The sequence below is a fragment of the Anser cygnoides genome, chromosome 24 (assembly GCF_040182565.1).
Source record: "Anser cygnoides isolate HZ-2024a breed goose chromosome 24, Taihu_goose_T2T_genome, whole genome shotgun sequence".
In the NCBI taxonomy this organism is placed as follows: domain Eukaryota; kingdom Metazoa; phylum Chordata; class Aves; order Anseriformes; family Anatidae; genus Anser; species Anser cygnoides.
In genome coordinates, this window is record NC_089896.1 from 5,481,623 (window position 1) to 5,498,363 (window position 16,741).

The 16,741-nt window shown below is 42.4% G+C and overlaps 1 protein-coding gene across 1 annotated transcript; it reads left to right on the top strand.

The window, feature by feature from the left end:
* Positions 1-3,977: 3,977 nt before the first annotated feature.
* Positions 3,978-15,609, top strand: PSMB2 (proteasome 20S subunit beta 2). Its single transcript, XM_048052750.2, has 6 exons — positions 3,978-4,166; positions 5,888-6,010; positions 6,446-6,516; positions 12,724-12,886; positions 14,421-14,470; positions 15,383-15,609. The coding sequence occupies exons 1-6, from the start codon at positions 4,076-4,078 to the stop codon at positions 15,488-15,490; spliced, it is 606 nt and encodes a 201-aa protein (XP_047908707.1). The 5' UTR covers positions 3,978-4,075; the 3' UTR covers positions 15,491-15,609.
* Positions 15,610-16,741: the final 1,132 nt, after the last annotated feature.

Consider the following 16,741-nt stretch of genomic DNA (forward strand, 5'->3'; position numbering starts at 1 on the left):
CTGTCGGCACTGCGTGTGCCTTCGCAGTCCCTGGGCCCCTGGGGGTCTGCAGACCCAGCATGGACCCTGTGGGGAGCTCAGGAAAGTGCTGTGCTCTTTACGAATGTCAGAAGCACGGTCAGTTTGCCAAGCATTAAAAGAAAAACCCTGCACTGTAGGGGAGCAACTGCACCCAGGGCAGCCAGGTGCTGAATCTGGCTGGCACAGCACAGCGTGCAACCTGACCGGGTAAAAGCGAACTCCTTGTGCAAAGGCAAAAATAACAACGGCATTGTCTCACGGACAACGTGCAAGGGGGTAAAAAAACAGCGGGGAAGAAAATGAGCTGCTGAAAGGTTTGCAAAGGCAGCTTATGTCTTCACGGACACGGCCGTTTTCCAACTGTTGATGTAATGACTTGTCTGCGTTTTCTGCTCAGCTCCGGGCTCTCTGCCGCAGCAATCAGCACCTAGTAAAAAGACTGTGATGTTTTCCTCTGTAAATATCATCTTAAATTAGGAAGTACCGGTCAGCCCGTGTCACTGGAGGAGATGAGCAATTACTGTCCAGGCCAGATCCACAGCTGGTGTCAGCCCCAGCAGCTCCAGCGCCTGTTCGGGGCCTGGTGGATTTACAGTCAGCGCAGAGCTCTGGGCTGGGCTGGGGACTTTGCTAATAACTGGATTGTTTTATAGGCTTTCCCATATGGCTGACTGCTTGCCTTTGTGTAGAAAACATGACAGCTGTTCATCCTCACCTGCTTTCTATCTACCTTCCAGCCCTCTCATTTTTCCTATTCTCAGCTAGCCTGTCCTGGCTGGGTTTTCATCGCATGTATCTCTGCACTGGTTTGTTGTAGAGCAGTCCAGGCAGTTATGACGGGCTACATAATAAATTCAGGCTGCTTTCTCTTTTGTGGGTGACCTTTTATTTATTTATTTACTTTTAATTTTTTCCATGTTCCATACAGGATCCACCTTCCTTTTTAAGGAGGCGTCAAACTTGCAGCTAAAGCATACGTTACTTGCTAGAAACTGTGATGGAAGTGCAAGCTCCCTGTTCTCACAGCCCCTTGCTCTCTGTAAAAGAGAGCTGTAAAATCATTCCTGGGATACACTGCGATGTTTCAGCTCCATAACATATCTGGACATAGAGAGAAAAGATACTCTGAGAACCACAGTCTTTGGATATCTCAGCATATTGGGTACAGGATCTCAGTATGGGAAACTGGATCTTGTGTATCAGGTGTCTCAGGGCACATAAGAGTTTTATGTAGGCTGCTGAGCATCTTATTAATTACAGCTTTTGTTTGTGGAATAACGCCCACCAAGGTCATGTAGCACACACACAAGTACACACACATATGTATAAATACACATAGCTGCAGTATTTCTCTTGTAAATTAAAAAACAAAGGCACATTCCATTTTAAGACATCCTGAAGCTTGGACAAGTTCCCTTTAATAGTGGAAAATACTCCCTGATTTCTGCTAGCCAGAGATGTCTTGCTCTCCTTCTTACACTGTTGTAATAATGTCAGAAGAGCCTTCATCCTGGGAAGAGAGGGTAGGTGTGTACTGTACGTACGCGTGCTTCCTAACCAGGGAAATTCAATCTGTCAAGAAAATTCAATAACAACCTTAACATTTAATTGTACCCTAGGGCCCAATAAAAATCAACAAGGATGGTAGTTGTTGATTTTTCATTAACCTTCTCTTAAAAAGGTCTCAAAAAATAACTGCTAAGTTAGACTGGCTGGTTGTACATGTGTTGTATGTACAGAGATCTATAGGGGAAGATGTGTTTAAAACAGTAGATTGGATCCACACAGAAAATATTTAAGCACTGGCAAAGAGCTTGGCCATTGTTAGGTAAAAGAAAACATCCTGTTTTGATTTATGCACGCAGCACTCAATTTAACAAGTGTAGCTACAGGCAATTGGAAAACAGTCAAAATGGTGAATTTGCTGCTTGCACTCATTTATACTGTTTCCTGAAGACAATTTGCTGTTGCTTTTTGGCATGTTTAGTATTTTTTAAACCACACAAAGGTTATGCCCAGTTCTCATAATTACACAGTGACTTTCTTGGTATAGGTGCAGTTGGGCATTTGCCATCTGCTGTAGCATCCAGAGTTTTATTGCCTGGGGCTGCCTCCTTTACAGCAACTGCCGTGGGGCTTTAATGCTTCGGTGGCCCCTTTCATTAGCGTGGGGCTGGGTCTTTGTGGAACTGCACTTAGCGAATGTGTTAGATGGGCTTGGGCAGGGTCTAATCGATAAACCAAGTGCCAGTTGGAGTTACTCCACTTGTCAGGATGGTGCCTGCAGTCAGGCAGTGTCCAGGCAATTAGCGTATTTGTTTTGTTTCTCTTATCAATTATCTACGTTACAGCCACACCTGGAAGCTACTGGGTGCTGCACAGCCACCTAGGACTTTTTTTTTTCCTCTGAGGAATTAATATAGATTGAGAGGTGGAAAAAAAAAGAAAGAAGGGAATAGTAGAGGATAGCAGAGGATCAGAAGCTGTCAGAATCCATGTCCAGCCAGGGGATGGATAGGGATACTATCCAAGATCCCTGAGCCGAACTCATGGAAGACTTCTGAAGCCACCAACGGATCAGAAAAGCAGCAGACACAGCTGCAGCTCGGGAGTTTTCCCTTGGTGTTTGGCACGGACATGTCAGGGAGGAACAAATTCCTGTATTGGCTCAGTAGCTGAGTCAGGCTAGGGCTTGCCCGTGCGGCTGCGGGGGATTTTGCGTGGGATAGGGCTGGCAGCAGGAACCAGACAGGCTGAACGCGCTCTCGGTTATCGGCTGTGCAGCACCCGGTGCTCGCTGCCGACCACAGCGGGAGCCACAGGAGCCCACGCTGGGGATCGGGCTTGGCTCCACACTTGGCACCGCTGGCTGTTCCTGACACAGAAAGATGGGCAGCGAATAAATCACTCCATCGCTGCTGGAAGGATTTCACCATCTCTCTTCACAGTTCAGTTCCCTTTGAGTACACAGATCAGAGGCTGCAGGAGCGCCAGCCTTTTATTTCCGAAAGATTTTGTGCCCAAGGAACTGTTGCCTCACAGGGCAGGGTTTGGAGCATTTTCTTTTCCTACTGGACCTCCACAGAGCTTCAATATTAAGCAAAGCCCTCTGCTCTAGCAGACACGCAAAGCAAGCCAGCTTGGTTTTATTCCACAAAGCGTGCATGGCAGAAGCAGGACGTGCATTTACAGATGTTTTCTATGCTTCTCTTCTGAGCAATTGCCATGGAATTGTGCTCTGTAATAGCGAACAAGGCACATTTTGGCTGGCAATGGTACCAGACACCCCTATTCACCAGATTTTTGTCCCAAACCAAAAATCCAGGACACCTGCCTGAGGGGAATCCCAGATTTCCCCCAAACCTCCATCACCCCTAGGGCGCATTAGCACGAGACCCTGCGAGTCTCTCCTGAGCAGGGCAAGCCCTGCAACAGGGGCTGAGGCTATAAAAATGGGGGCAGGGGCTACAAAACAGGGTAAAGGCTATAAAACTGGGGCTGGGACTACAAAACACGAGGCAAAGGCTACAAAAAAAGGGGGTAGGAAAGATAAAAAAGAGGCCAGGGGCTACAAAAAAAGGGTAACGGCTATAAAAAATAGGGCAGAGGCTACAAAAGCAGGACAGGGGCTACAAAAAAGGAGTCAGGGGCTATAAAAAACGCGGCAGTGGCTACAAAAACCGGGACAGGGGCTACAAAAAATGGGACAGAGGCTATCAAAAGAGGAGCAGGGCCTATAATAAACTGGACAGGAGCTACAAAACGGGGCAGGGGCTACCAAAAACGGGGCAAAGGCTACAAAAATGGGTCAGAAGCTATAAAAAACGGGCGAGGCGGCAGCCCACCCCCCCCGCTCCCCTCAGGCGGCGTCGCCACCACCTCAGGCTGCGCGCGCCCCACGTGACCAATACCCCCTCCCACCCCACCGCCACAGGCGCCCGTGGAGAAGTGACGTCATCGCGCTGCGCCGGCGCCTGCGCAGTGGGAGGCGGCGGCGCGAGGAGGAGGCGGGGGCGGCGCGGGGCTGTGTCACGGCGGGGCCGGAGGGGCGGCCATGGAGTACCTGATCGGCATCCAGGGGCCCGACTACGTCCTGGTGGCCGCAGACACGGTGGCGGCCTCCAGCATCGTCCAGATGAAGCACGGTGAGCGGCGAGGCCCGGTACCGGGGGGGGGGGGAGGCCGCAGCGGGGCCCGGCCCGGCCCGGCCTCGCCTCAGGGGGGGCGCGGTGGGGCTGGGCCGGGGGAGAGCCCCCTGGGGGCTGAGTTCCTGTGAGGGTTTTATGCCTTATCCTGGGTTAATTGAGCGGTCACATTAATTTACGGTTCGGGGAGGGGTTAGCTCGTTAACCCAAGCCTTGTCCTGTGCTGTGCTACTGCTGCGGGGGGAATTCTGAAGGAATAAGCGGGATGGGGTTAGTGCTTGGCGGTATCTATGCCCCTGGTAAAAGATATTTCATGAAGAAAGTTAAATACTCGGAGTAAAGGCACTGTGGAATTCATAGCACGAGGTATATGAGCCACTAACGTCTTAGTTTCTTTATGTAGAGAAAGAAATCTGTGGGTTTCTCAAGCCTTTGAAATTCTAGAAAATGATATTTTCTGTTTCTGTTTATTGCAGTTATAACAAATTGGGCTAGAAGCATGGTTTTAAGGTGTAGTGACCTTAATACAAACACAATGTTGTAGAAAATCTGTTTTTTAAAAAGTGCTAAACTGTAATAATGATAAACTTTTTATAAAATCTTCAGTGTTAGAGTGCCCTTACCTATAACTGTATTTAGTTTCAGGTCTGTAGAATTCAATTGGAGTAGTAAATAGATTGCAAGGGATAAGCAGCTTCTATGCAGTCGTTAGGTACTTCAGGATCCCCTCAAATCATATCAGAGGATTGTGACACCTCCTGTGTATCTTGCAGCAGGGATTATTCAGCACTATTTAGTAAACTGAAACCGAAAGGGAGTCTCAGGCGTGGAGACGCAGTGGTGTTCCCTAGAACTAACTGTAGCATGGAGCAGCGCTTTTCCTTGCATGCCAACTGTCTCATCTGAGCGGTAGCCTCTTAATGAGGTGAGACCACGGTGCTAGAGCGAGTGCAGAATTGGCTTCGGTGGTGTTGTCATGACAACTTGGATTCCCTCTGGTACACGCAGGCAAGTTTTGGAAACTGGAGTTAAAAGTCTAGCTTACTGTTCCTCACTTTCCAGTTATTTGTAGACTGTCTTATAATTTGTAATCAATGTTTACATGTTGTGGTTTTGTCAAAAGCAATGACAAACAAAAACTTTTTTGAAAGCTTCATTCATCTAAATAGCTGTTCTTTGGAACAATCCTTGATATCGGAAGGAAAGGATGGTTTTGTGGAATTTAGTTCTGGATTTCCTCGCATTGTTTTTGCTTTGTGCTGATATTTCACCTTCATACTTTTTTTTTTTTTCTTCTGGTTCAGTATATTTAGGTAAAATAGAATGGTCACTGAGCAGAATTCTTATTGCTGAGTCAGGGAAGTACCATGTATAGTGTTGAATTACATCTGAACACAATGCTCTGTGTGAAGCTTTAGTTGTCATTTTTTGCAACAAAGATCACATGTTGCTGCAATATCTCCCTTCTGAAGGAAGCACTTCAGAAAAAAATCATTTTTATTTCTCTTGGTGATGTGTTTAACAAGCCTGGTGTGCTACACCATCAACTGTGAGAAGCTGAGTGCTGGTGTCTGTTCAGGAAGGCTTTTTTGGTAGTTTCAGGACATAATTGAGTTCTCAGTCTTTGACCTATGTGCTTTTTGTGAAAGAAATCGTTTTGATATTGGCAAAATAGTTCTTTTTTTTGACCGTGGCTCTTGATGTTGTTTTTCTTTACCTAGACCATGACAAAATGTTTAAGATGAGCGAAAAGATCTTACTCTTGTGTGTCGGGGAGGCTGGAGACACTGTACAGTTTGCAGAATACATCCAGAAAAATGTTCAGCTCTACAAAATGCGGAATGGTAAGTGAAGGACAACAGTGATTCACCGAGGGTTGGGAAGCAGAGAGTTAACGATGGGTGTACTTTGGTCGAATGTTTGGTGGAAAGTTCCGTTCTCAAAGCTTCTCTATTTGTAAGGATTTCTGTACTTTAAGTGTCAAGCAAATGTGGTAGTAGTGCAGGATGAAGTAAAGTTTGGAATGTATCACATAAGACGTGAAGTTTTTCCAAAGCCATACTAACCTATTTGTTATATAAATGAATGACAATAATAGTTCAAGTAAAACATTTCTCTTAATGTCTGTATCATGGTAACTGTCACTGGTTTTCGTGATGTACCTGGCTGAAAAAATCAGCCTACCTACCTGCAGTATTTTACCTTTTTGGAGCTGTTTTGTTTTAGTGCGGTAATGAATGTGGGTTTGCACTGTTACCACATACATATTTCTTCTGCAGGTTATGAATTGTCTCCTACTGCAGCTGCAAATTTTACACGACGAAACCTAGCTGACTATCTTCGGAGTCGAGTGAGTAATAGCTGAAAGACCTTGGCTGAGGCTCATAGGGGAAAAACTTCTGTTTTTAAGTAGTGGAGTCTGATGAAAAGGTGGCGGCTTCTGTCTTTACAGCCGAAGTCACTTTGAAAAGATATGTTTTTATTAAAATTGAAATTGCTTTGCTTATTCAAAAAAGCTATCGCTTATCAATAAGCGATACAACTATAGTCTTGAAATTCCAGCTTTTGTCCAATAAACATTTTGTCACAAACGCTGCAGACAGCTAAGTGAACTAAGCCTCTTTAACACTGAGATTAGTTTTCATGCAAATGCACTGGATCCGTTTAATCTTATTGGAAAATGATTTAATAGAGCAAAGCTGTTTGATGTACTTAGCAAAACAAGTCCCTTTTGTAAACAGAAACATGAGGCTTTCAGTAAAAGAGATCCAAGTTGGAGCTGTATTTTTTCAAGTTACCAAACTGCAGTTACTGTTTTTTTTTCTCATGGTAATTGCTCCAAGTATTGCTAATAAGTGCATCCCACCAGTCATTCTCCAGCTGTCATGTGGGGATACCCTTTGAAGCATAGTGGAGAAGTCAGGACTTCTGTTTGACTTTCATCTTGGCTGGATGCAAGTTAGTGTCCCTGGACTTCTGCTTTCAAGATTTGATAAATGTATGTGATGCATGGCTAAATAAAACTGTTTCTTCCCCAGGAGAAAAGACTTGATTCTTTTTGTAAAATCCTGTTATGTTTGCAGGAGGGGCAAGCAGACTTCTAAAGATCCAAGGTTAGGAATTGCTTCGTTAGCGTTCTTCCCAACATATTAGACAAATCAAAACAAGAGCAAAGAGGATGCTGAGAATGAAGTTGAACAAATCTGTCAGGGATTGGACAGGGGATAAATTAAGTTGGTTGTTCCAACGGTATACCTCACAGGCCTGAAATCATGTTTTACAGTAGCACGTGCAGGCTAGTATCAACCTCAGAGTTGTGTTGCTGGGAATTAAACTTGTGTGGAGTGAGGTAAAGACCCTTCTCGAAGATCTCATAATCCACCGAAACAACCTAATGTCACTGTTCTCATTTCTGACGTGGATGACAACTAAATGCAGCAAGTTTTCAAGTTAATAAAGCTTGTGTAGAGCGAGTCAGTGAAACAATAGTGCTGAGGATTATTTAGGATATAAAATACCACTAACAGGAGTAATTTAACGGGCTTTTTGGCAAGCTTGGCTAGCATGATGCGGCACTGTCTTCTGTGCCGTGTCCCCTGAGGCTTGATCCTCCCCGTGTCTCCTCTGCTTCCTGAGCCCACGCTTGCCTTCCAGCTCACCTGCGCCAGATGGGCAGCACAGTGGGGAGGACACTGGCAAAGGCAGATGTGTTTATTTACCGGAGACAAAACGTTGTGCTGTTGCAGATGGCAATGCCCTGGAGCAAGTGGTGCACTCTGACACTACTGTCACACTACAGCGATCTCTGCACTGCAGGGAGAGCTCCTTTTCTTTAAACATAGCACATCGTGGTTTGTTTGTGGATTTAGAACTTGATGATACAAACCTTGCCATCAGATTATTTTTTTTCCCCTGTGGATTATCTTACCTTTTTTACTCTAATTTGTAGGATGCAAGGATTAACGCTAGCTCTCCATATCTATTTAAATTGCGTGTAGGATTCCTGGAGGCTATTAATTATGTGGTTGATAAAAACTTAAAAGTAAAACTTGCCACCACCTCCTGTTAGGAGCAGGAAAGTAGTTTACAAGTAGAGAATTTAGCAGGGAAAAGGCACTTGGTTTGTTGCTGTATTGCCATTTTGCCATGTAGAGCTGTCCATTACGAAGGGCTAGAAGGTATGTGAAGGGGACTGGCCATACTGAAACAGAAACTTTTCTGGCTTTCCATAATTGTCATGGCCCTGCCCAAAACAGGGCTTGTTCTGCACTATTAACCACCATCTGAGTTCTTCCCTGTTATCTACAGATATAAACGAAATCAAACTAGTTAAGCCAGTATGAGTGGGTCTCTCCAGTGCAGTTATCTTCATTTCTAGCAGTTGGTGTGTGGCTCTGATAGCCTTGTTACCTTGCGGTGCACATTTTTTAATATTTTTTCGCAATTTGAAATCTGCTCCATGCTATTGAGGAAGGTTGTGCTTCCCCTACTTTTCTCCAGACTTTATTAAATAATCAGTGGAGTGAACTTCTCCCTTCAGTCAGTGGCTTTGCTTGTGAGCCCTGTGTGCTGAGGAGAAACAGGACTTTGGATTAGCATGAAGAATCAATGGGGAAAACAAATAGCGTTAACCAGCTGGTACAGGAAGACATCTGTGAAATATTACATTTAAGTTGATAAATTTTGAAACCATTCTGATTACAATATGGTTGCAGCTTTAGCAAGGCATGCAAACATAGAGCTGTTGCCAGAGTATAAATATGTGATAAGTTTAATAAAATGGCTAGCTTCTTTCTGTTCGGATGGACAACGATTAACCAAGCCTTATAATAAGCATGTTACAGCTCTCTACCTTTCTCTGTTCTGAGGATGTTGCTTTAGGTACTAGGCATGTCTCAGACCTGTGGTGGTCTTGCTAGGACTGGAGAGTTCAGCCTTAGTGCAGCAGATTTCATCAATTCGGGCTGTGCTAAGCTTTAGGATTTACCGTTCAGGCAAGTAAAACTCGATCTGCCAGGCACGATGAGTTCAGTTCGAAGTTTCTGAATGCCTGCCAAGATCGGGACGAACCGTGTGGATCAGACTGAGTGCTTCTTGTGTCCTGGGGATGGCTTTCCTTTTGGCAGTCACATGTAATGAGGTTGGGCTTGTACCTGAAGGGTGTTACCATACTGTGCTCTTTTACTAAATATACAACATGGTTTTTCAGAACACTTCTTTAAAACATGGGTTTATACTCCAAAATAGTGTCTGGAAAGAATCTGACCTCCATTTATCTCTTTTAAATGGGGCAAACCAAGAAACTGCCTTGGAGCCAGTTGGCTTTTGAATAGGTGAGTGGTGCTATGTAGTTCCTCTTCCCTGTTGCCTTCTCCAGCATCACGCTTGATTCACCTGATGAATCAAGTGCCAGTGTTTGAACATTCAACATATTACAGAGTGTGCGGGGGGGGAATAGGAGAAACACCCTCCTGCCCCCCGTACCCTTTAAAGTTCAGCTTCTTGTTGTGTTGTGATGCTGTGTTTAATTATAGGTGACAGGGGCTGGCCTGAGTCCAAAGGAAGACTGTCAGTTCCTCTCTCCTTGTCCACGCTTGGCAGGATGCTTCCTCACGCCCACCTTTCTCCCCCTTGCTGTGACTTTGGCTTCCACCAGATGTCACACCGCTGCTTGTCACCGCCCAGCCTCCCGTTGCTGATCTTGTTGTTTCAGTGTATTTATCACAACTGTTCTCTTCAGCTGTAAATTCTGAAGAATTTCACACATCCCTTAATTGCTGTAGTTATTTTAAATCAAACAGCATAAAGTGCAAAGCTACTTGCAATGAGAAATATTGCCTGTAATACAACGGCGAGTTTGGGGGGAGAAAAAATTGAATCTCTTGTGGAGTGTCAGCCATCCGCTGAGTTTGGTGTCTCTAATCACAGCAGCCCTCCGAAGAGCCTAGGACTGCCATGGATTTAGTTGCAAAAGCCAAGGCTGCCTTTGAAACGGACAAATATCCAGGTTATAGTTAATTTCAGTGTAGGTAGTTCTAAGCAAATATTTACATCTCGCTACACTCTGAGGATAAATGTCAGTGTCTGAGGGTATGAGTCAGTCCTCTTGTGTAAACCCAACTGAAAGGCTTGAGAGGTACAACAATACCAGTCCTAGCGCACAGGTGTTAGTCCCACGCTCGGATGCAGTGAAAGTTTTCTTTGTGATGTTCACTTCCCCCTGTTCACATTGGGACTGACTGGAGTTAGGGATTTCAGATGTTAAATGCTGCAATGATAGCGTTACCGTTCTTGTGGCAAATGACCTCTGCTCCCTTTGCCAGATTTTTTTTCCTGGCTAAAGGTGCAGCCGGCTACATGGAAACACGAATTTGAAGGCTTTAGGACTTGCTGCACAGCGTGAGGCACTACAGGAGTAGCATTTTTCTGTAATGGGCTATTGCCTTTTGCTTCAGGTACCGTAGGCCCTAAGATGCTGGGAGACTGATGGAGTTAGTTCTCAAGTAGGAAAACCTGCACAATTTTCACGTTTCTAGGAAGCTGCCTTGGCTCAGAAGCGTTGTAGCCTGAATGTTCCCTTAAATTCTGACCTTGAATTTGTTGCATTGGAACAAGTCTTGGAGTACATGAATTATGACAGTAAATGGAGATTGTGGTGGTCTGGGCAAGGGGAAAATTCTGTTACCTATATTAAATATTATTTGAAGGGAGACTTTTTGCCCTAGTGATAAATGTTACCCCCCAAGTGAATTACTCCTTTACATTAAGTGCCTGTTAAAGGTGCTGAAGTTGTCTCTTTGAAGCTTTTGAGTTAATCCTGTATTAACGTATCAAATTGCCTGCAATTTTCAATTGCAATCATGGTATTAGTAAATAGATTGTGTTTATCTTCTATTGTTGAGATCCTGCCTTTCCTGAATAATAGGATGATAGGGTGACACTTTATTTGCATTTAAGAAGTTCTCATAGCCCGTTAGTGGGAGAACTTAAGACTGAACAATAGCTTACAGATTTCAGTCTGTATAACACCACTTGTTTATTGTTGAGTACCAGTGTTGGTAATTCAGTCACACAGTAATTTGAGTGATCTTGTGTTATGTGTCATGGCTTTTAAAGATCAACTTGTGATGTTTGAGAATAAATGAAATACAGACTAATTAAATGAATACAGCTGCGTAGTAACTTGGTTCCAAATATTCCGAAATGCTTTGAAGATTAATCACACAATTTAGTGACATGTCTGGTATAACTGTAACACTGTAACCTGCTTTATTTTTTATCTGGTGAAAGTCAAAGTACAGCATCCTGTGGTTTTTGAGTGCAAATTCGCTATGCTTAGCATCAAAATGACCTTATTCCTCTGCTAAAGCTAATGTTTTGGTTTTATAGTGAAATTGTCTGCTTGTTCTAATAACGTCCTAATTTTGCTGCTTTGTTGATCTAGATTTTCAAGCATTTTAAGAGATATTGTGTTACTATAATTAATAAGAAATATATAAATATGGGAAATACCAGCAGTGTATAAAGGCAGTTTTAGAAAAGGTATAAAACTCATAAAAATCTGGAATTTACATTTAAAAATAATACAGTATATACATGCCTCGTGATCTTAAAATGTTTATATTGGAAGACATGGGGACACCTGCTTTATCCATTATGGTAAAACACAGTAAGCCTAAAACATGAAGAAAACTGCTCGGGAATTGCTAAGCTTGCAAGTAAAGAACAATAAAAAGGCATGATTACATTAATGCAGTTCCGTGGTCTTTTGGGGTAAGAGAGAGCTATTTACTAATGTTACCCGATAGGGTGTTGCTGAAGTCATAAATAAGAATCAGAAAAGAGAATCTGAAGCAGACTGAATTTCTAGTTTAAAAAGTAAACCATTTCCAACTAAACAAAAAGCTGTTGCTAAAGGAATGTTGTCATATCTTAATAGTCAGTTTTAAATGGAAAGGAACCAGTTCCTTTAGATCTTCATGTGATCAGTCGAGCCAAATAGTAAAGATTAAATTTGGTACATGCAATAAAAACCTAACTGCCAATTAACAAGACAGTGTAACACTGTATACAGCTGTTCACGCTGCACTGTATATGAGCTTTCATGTGCTAAAATGGTCAATGGTTAACAGTAGTGTGACTGAGAAAAGAGCACATTAAATTAACAAAGAAGTTCTTATAAAGCGCAGAATGTTCATGTTGTGCTGCCATGCAGACAGTAAAAATTCTCAAGTTTTATGTTCAGATGAAAGAATCTTATGTGGAGACATAATTAAAGTTTTCGTTTTAAGTTTGAATGTGCCATGAAAGCTTTAAAAAAAAATCAGGGGAGTAGTACAGTTTTTGCTTCTGCATTCCATGTTACCGAAAGATTTGATTTGCTTTTAGATCGAAGCCCGGCATCTCCTGCGGACAGTATTGATGGAGTTGCTAGCCATTTTATCACAAAGAATTGTGAAACCAGCTATGTTGCAATTCTGGGTGTGGCATGGGTGGTAATTAGGATTCAAAGACTTGGGTGTGTCTGCTTTAATGAAAATCTTGTTTCTGTTTGTAGACCCCTTACCACGTCAACCTTCTCCTGGCTGGCTATGACGACCATGAAGGTCCTGCCCTTTATTACATGGATTATCTTGCAGCTCTGGCTAAAGCTCCTTTTGCAGCACACGGATACGGTGCGTTCCTCACCCTCAGCATCCTCGACCGCTATTACAAGCCAGGTAAGTGGAGCCTGTGGAGAAGAAAATTCTCCTGTTACTGATTAATAACGTAAAGGTTTGAAGTGTGAGTTTGACGTTTGCTGAGTCAGGTGGTCCAGCACAATTGCTGTGGTGCTGCAGGTTTGAACTTGACTTTGTTAGACTAAATGCAGCTTTAAAGATTGCCTTCTGTTTTTGCTGAAATGGTAATGTGAAACTAGACAACTCCGTAGTGTTTTCCTGTTCGAAGCATAACAGACTGTAAGCGAAGGAAGTTCCAATTTATTCTAGAACATGACTAGACTTTCCTGGACCGCTTGCTGCTAGTAGTCTGGTTTTAATAAATAGCACTTTGATAACTTTATCTTCTACTTGCTTGTCTGTTGCTATGATAAAGATTTTCCCAGAGTATCAATGTTCAAAGTGCAGTCCCAGATCTTTTTGCTCCATATCTTGGATTGGATATATCGGTTAATATACAGATATCAACATATCTGTATGATATATTAAAAATATACAGGTGAAAAGTTATTTCTTCTTAGCAAGATTATCTCACAGCTCTGAAGTGTTGATGAAGATCAGTTGGTTTGTTTTACAGTTTTATCCATATGGCAGCTGTTGGTCGTAATTCCTGTATGTCTGTAACTGTCTAAAGTCTTAATTTTAGAATTGTGATCCAGTTCCTACATTGCCAAAGAATAAACATGGCTCCATCCCCATTTTACAGAAGAGGAAATGTACTAAGCTGGCACTATGGTTAATCTGACATCTTTGGCCTTAGCCACAAAACTGCTTTACTCCTTACTGTGTGCAAAGCCGAGTTTAATTTCATAGCAAAGACGTTTACTTAGTAATCCTTTCATCTATCCATTGCAAGAAAAGAAGCTGTGAACTGGCAGATTTATTTTAATGGGAGTTCTTCCTGAACAATGAATGCGAGTCTGGAACAAAATTTAGAAATAAGTTTTGAGATCCACAGAGCTTAACTGCTTCCTGGCCATGTCTCTAGAAAATGATAGTACTTCCTTTTTTACAACTTGTTGTGGAAAGAAAAGCAGGGAACTGCAATAGGTTGTCATGGCTTGCCATCCTTACACAGCGCTGGATTTTTTATCCTAATGTGTGAGAATAGCAGGGGCATCGCACACGTGCCTTTCCCATTATTAAAACTAATACCCAGCAGGGAACGTAGCACCAAAACCGATCTCCGCCTACTATCACTGACTTGCAGCCGGCTGCGGACAGATGGAGCTGATTTAAAACTGTAATAAACTCAAGGAGAGAGAGACGGCTGGACTTCTCCGAAGCCCGGTCCCTGGCCATGGGAGGCAAAATTCCGTCATGCTTCCCATTCAGTGTAACAAATTGATTCTCAATGGCTTGTTGCAGCGTGAGTGCTTCAGCGCAGGACGTCCTCAGTACATCTGGAAATTGTTTTCTGTGAGCTGGGAAGTAGAGTTTTTGGTGCTCAGCTGAAAAGTTGTTTAAATTTAATAAAGTTTCTGTTGAGAGAGATGGCCTCTAATTAAATCAATCTGTGGATGTTTTGTTTCAGGTATCACACGTGAGGAAGCTGTGGAGCTCCTAAAGAAATGTCTAGAGGAGGTGAGTTGCCAAACTTGGGCCCTTGTGAACCTGAGAAAGGAATGTTTGTTTGCGTTCATTTGCTGATATTTTCCTGTTCTTCTTGTTGCATTTTTGGCTGTCTTTGCCAGAAGGGATAATAAATGCATATTGACCAGATGTGGAGTAGCTACTGAGGAAAAGGATTTGTGGGTGCTTGCATTGTCTTAGCATGGTTCACATCCTCCAGAACATAAACTTTAAGCTTAATTGCTTTCTTTACTTCTGCTTCTTTCATGCTTAGCATAATATTGATACAGACTGTCTTTGACTTTCTTTTATGTTGCTTCTGAATGTAATGCAAGCATCCCTCTGTTACTTGTGTTACACTTAACTAGTAGATACTTCCAAGTGTACTTCTCTTCCAGCTTGTGAAGTGATATCTAAGTCTAATTGGGGTGAAGATCTGACCTTAAAGTTCATAATCAATTTTAATGTAAACATATCCTTTCAGACTCCAAGGCTTTTATTGTAGGAAAACATTCTCTGTCCTTGTCTTTGAATTTAATATAATTGGGAAGAAAGTTCTAGGGAAACATTACAAAGAAGTATTCTAAAGAGGTTCTGTTTAAAGTATCTTTTTGATACATACACTGTGCCCGAAGTTGTAGCCCACTCTGTTTGTCTCCCTCCTTAAATGCCTGTTATGTTAAAAGGCGTTTGTATTTTGCACCTCTAGCCTAGACTCGTCTAACAGGGGTAGTATTATAACAGAAACTTGTACAAAACGCTTCCTGAGTTGTGAAAACCACCTTAGTTCAGGTCAGCAGGACTGTTAGGAACAAGAACCAGGATGGAGATTTTGATGAGCAACAGCATGTTCCTTAAATTATGCTCTCCTCTTTTAAGCTTTGAATGAATCTCATCTCCTTTGTCTTTTTGTCTTTTGAACAGCTTAAGAAACGCTTCATCTTAAATCTGACCTCTTTCAATGCCCGGTTCATTGACAAAGACGGCATCCATGAAGTGGACAATATACCCCTTCCAAAAGCAATGTCCTAACCCCTGAGATCTTTCTTCAGCAGTCTTCTTTTTATGTTCAGTTTTGTTTTTAATATTCGTTTGAAGCACCCAAGTCATGTACTGTGCTGGGAGATTGAATAAAGATTGACATTTATGTAGCCAGTTCCATCTTTTGATTCCACTTTGATTCCACTGGTCCTTCATGAGAATATTTAAGTAACTCCTTCTGCAATGAAGACGAAACATGATTTATTGGTAATGGTGGCACGTTCAGATTACTTTCCTTGCTATTCTGAAATTTTTTTACTTCCCCCTCTTAAGTTTTCTTATGGGTGGGGAAAACTAGTATTATATTTTTCTAGAAGAGAACTTGCTGTCATCTGTTCTCACACTGGGTATTAAAGCTCAGCAAACAGCAGACAAGTGCTTTATGCTAAACATAGCAACATCTATTTCATCTTTCCAAAGATTTCACTACTGTTTGCATTATAAAAATCTGATTTTCAAAGACTTAATTTTGCTTTTGTTATTCTTGGTTTCAATCTAATCCAAGTGGAAAGAAAGGTTGTCAATAAATAGAATGGATTTAAAGATACTAGTGTCACTTTTTACTCATGTGGCCACAGTTCTGTTACCAGGAAAATATTCTCCTTCTGGCACCATTAGGTCATAGCTATATTAAGTATTTTAAATATAAACTGACTTATTGTCTAATTTAATCATTTCTACAAGTTTAATGAAAAATGTAATTCCATTGCTTTTCATAAATCTTAGGATTATTCTCATCTAGCTAGAGGTTTTTCCTTGAGAATAATCACTGATCTTGTCTGGGGTTTAGATGATGCTTCCATATTAAAACTGCAGTCAGCAAATAGCCGTAAATGATTTTCATGTGGCTGATACTTACAATGTGCACAGAAGTGATTCTTCTGGGAAGAATTTTCATTGAGACCAATTCCCTACTTGAAACTGTATTGAGTTAACCATTTAAAATGCTTTGTTGGGGTGCTTATTTTGTTTGCAGAAGTTTGGAAAAAGAATCTTGGCAATAGGTGGATGTGTACAAGATCGTATGTGGGCTGGATTGTGTGGCATGGCATCACATCCAAGTTCCCACGCATGGGAAAGGTAATGACAGACCTAACAGTCTGTTTGTCAGAACTTTTTTGGTCTTGTTCAGTAGTGCATTTCCAGGGTACTTCCATTTCTATTCTTTGTACAGCTGAGACTAGGTGTGGCTGAGCACCACTGCTCCTGGTGCCATATGGGTTTACCCTGAAATCCTGTCTC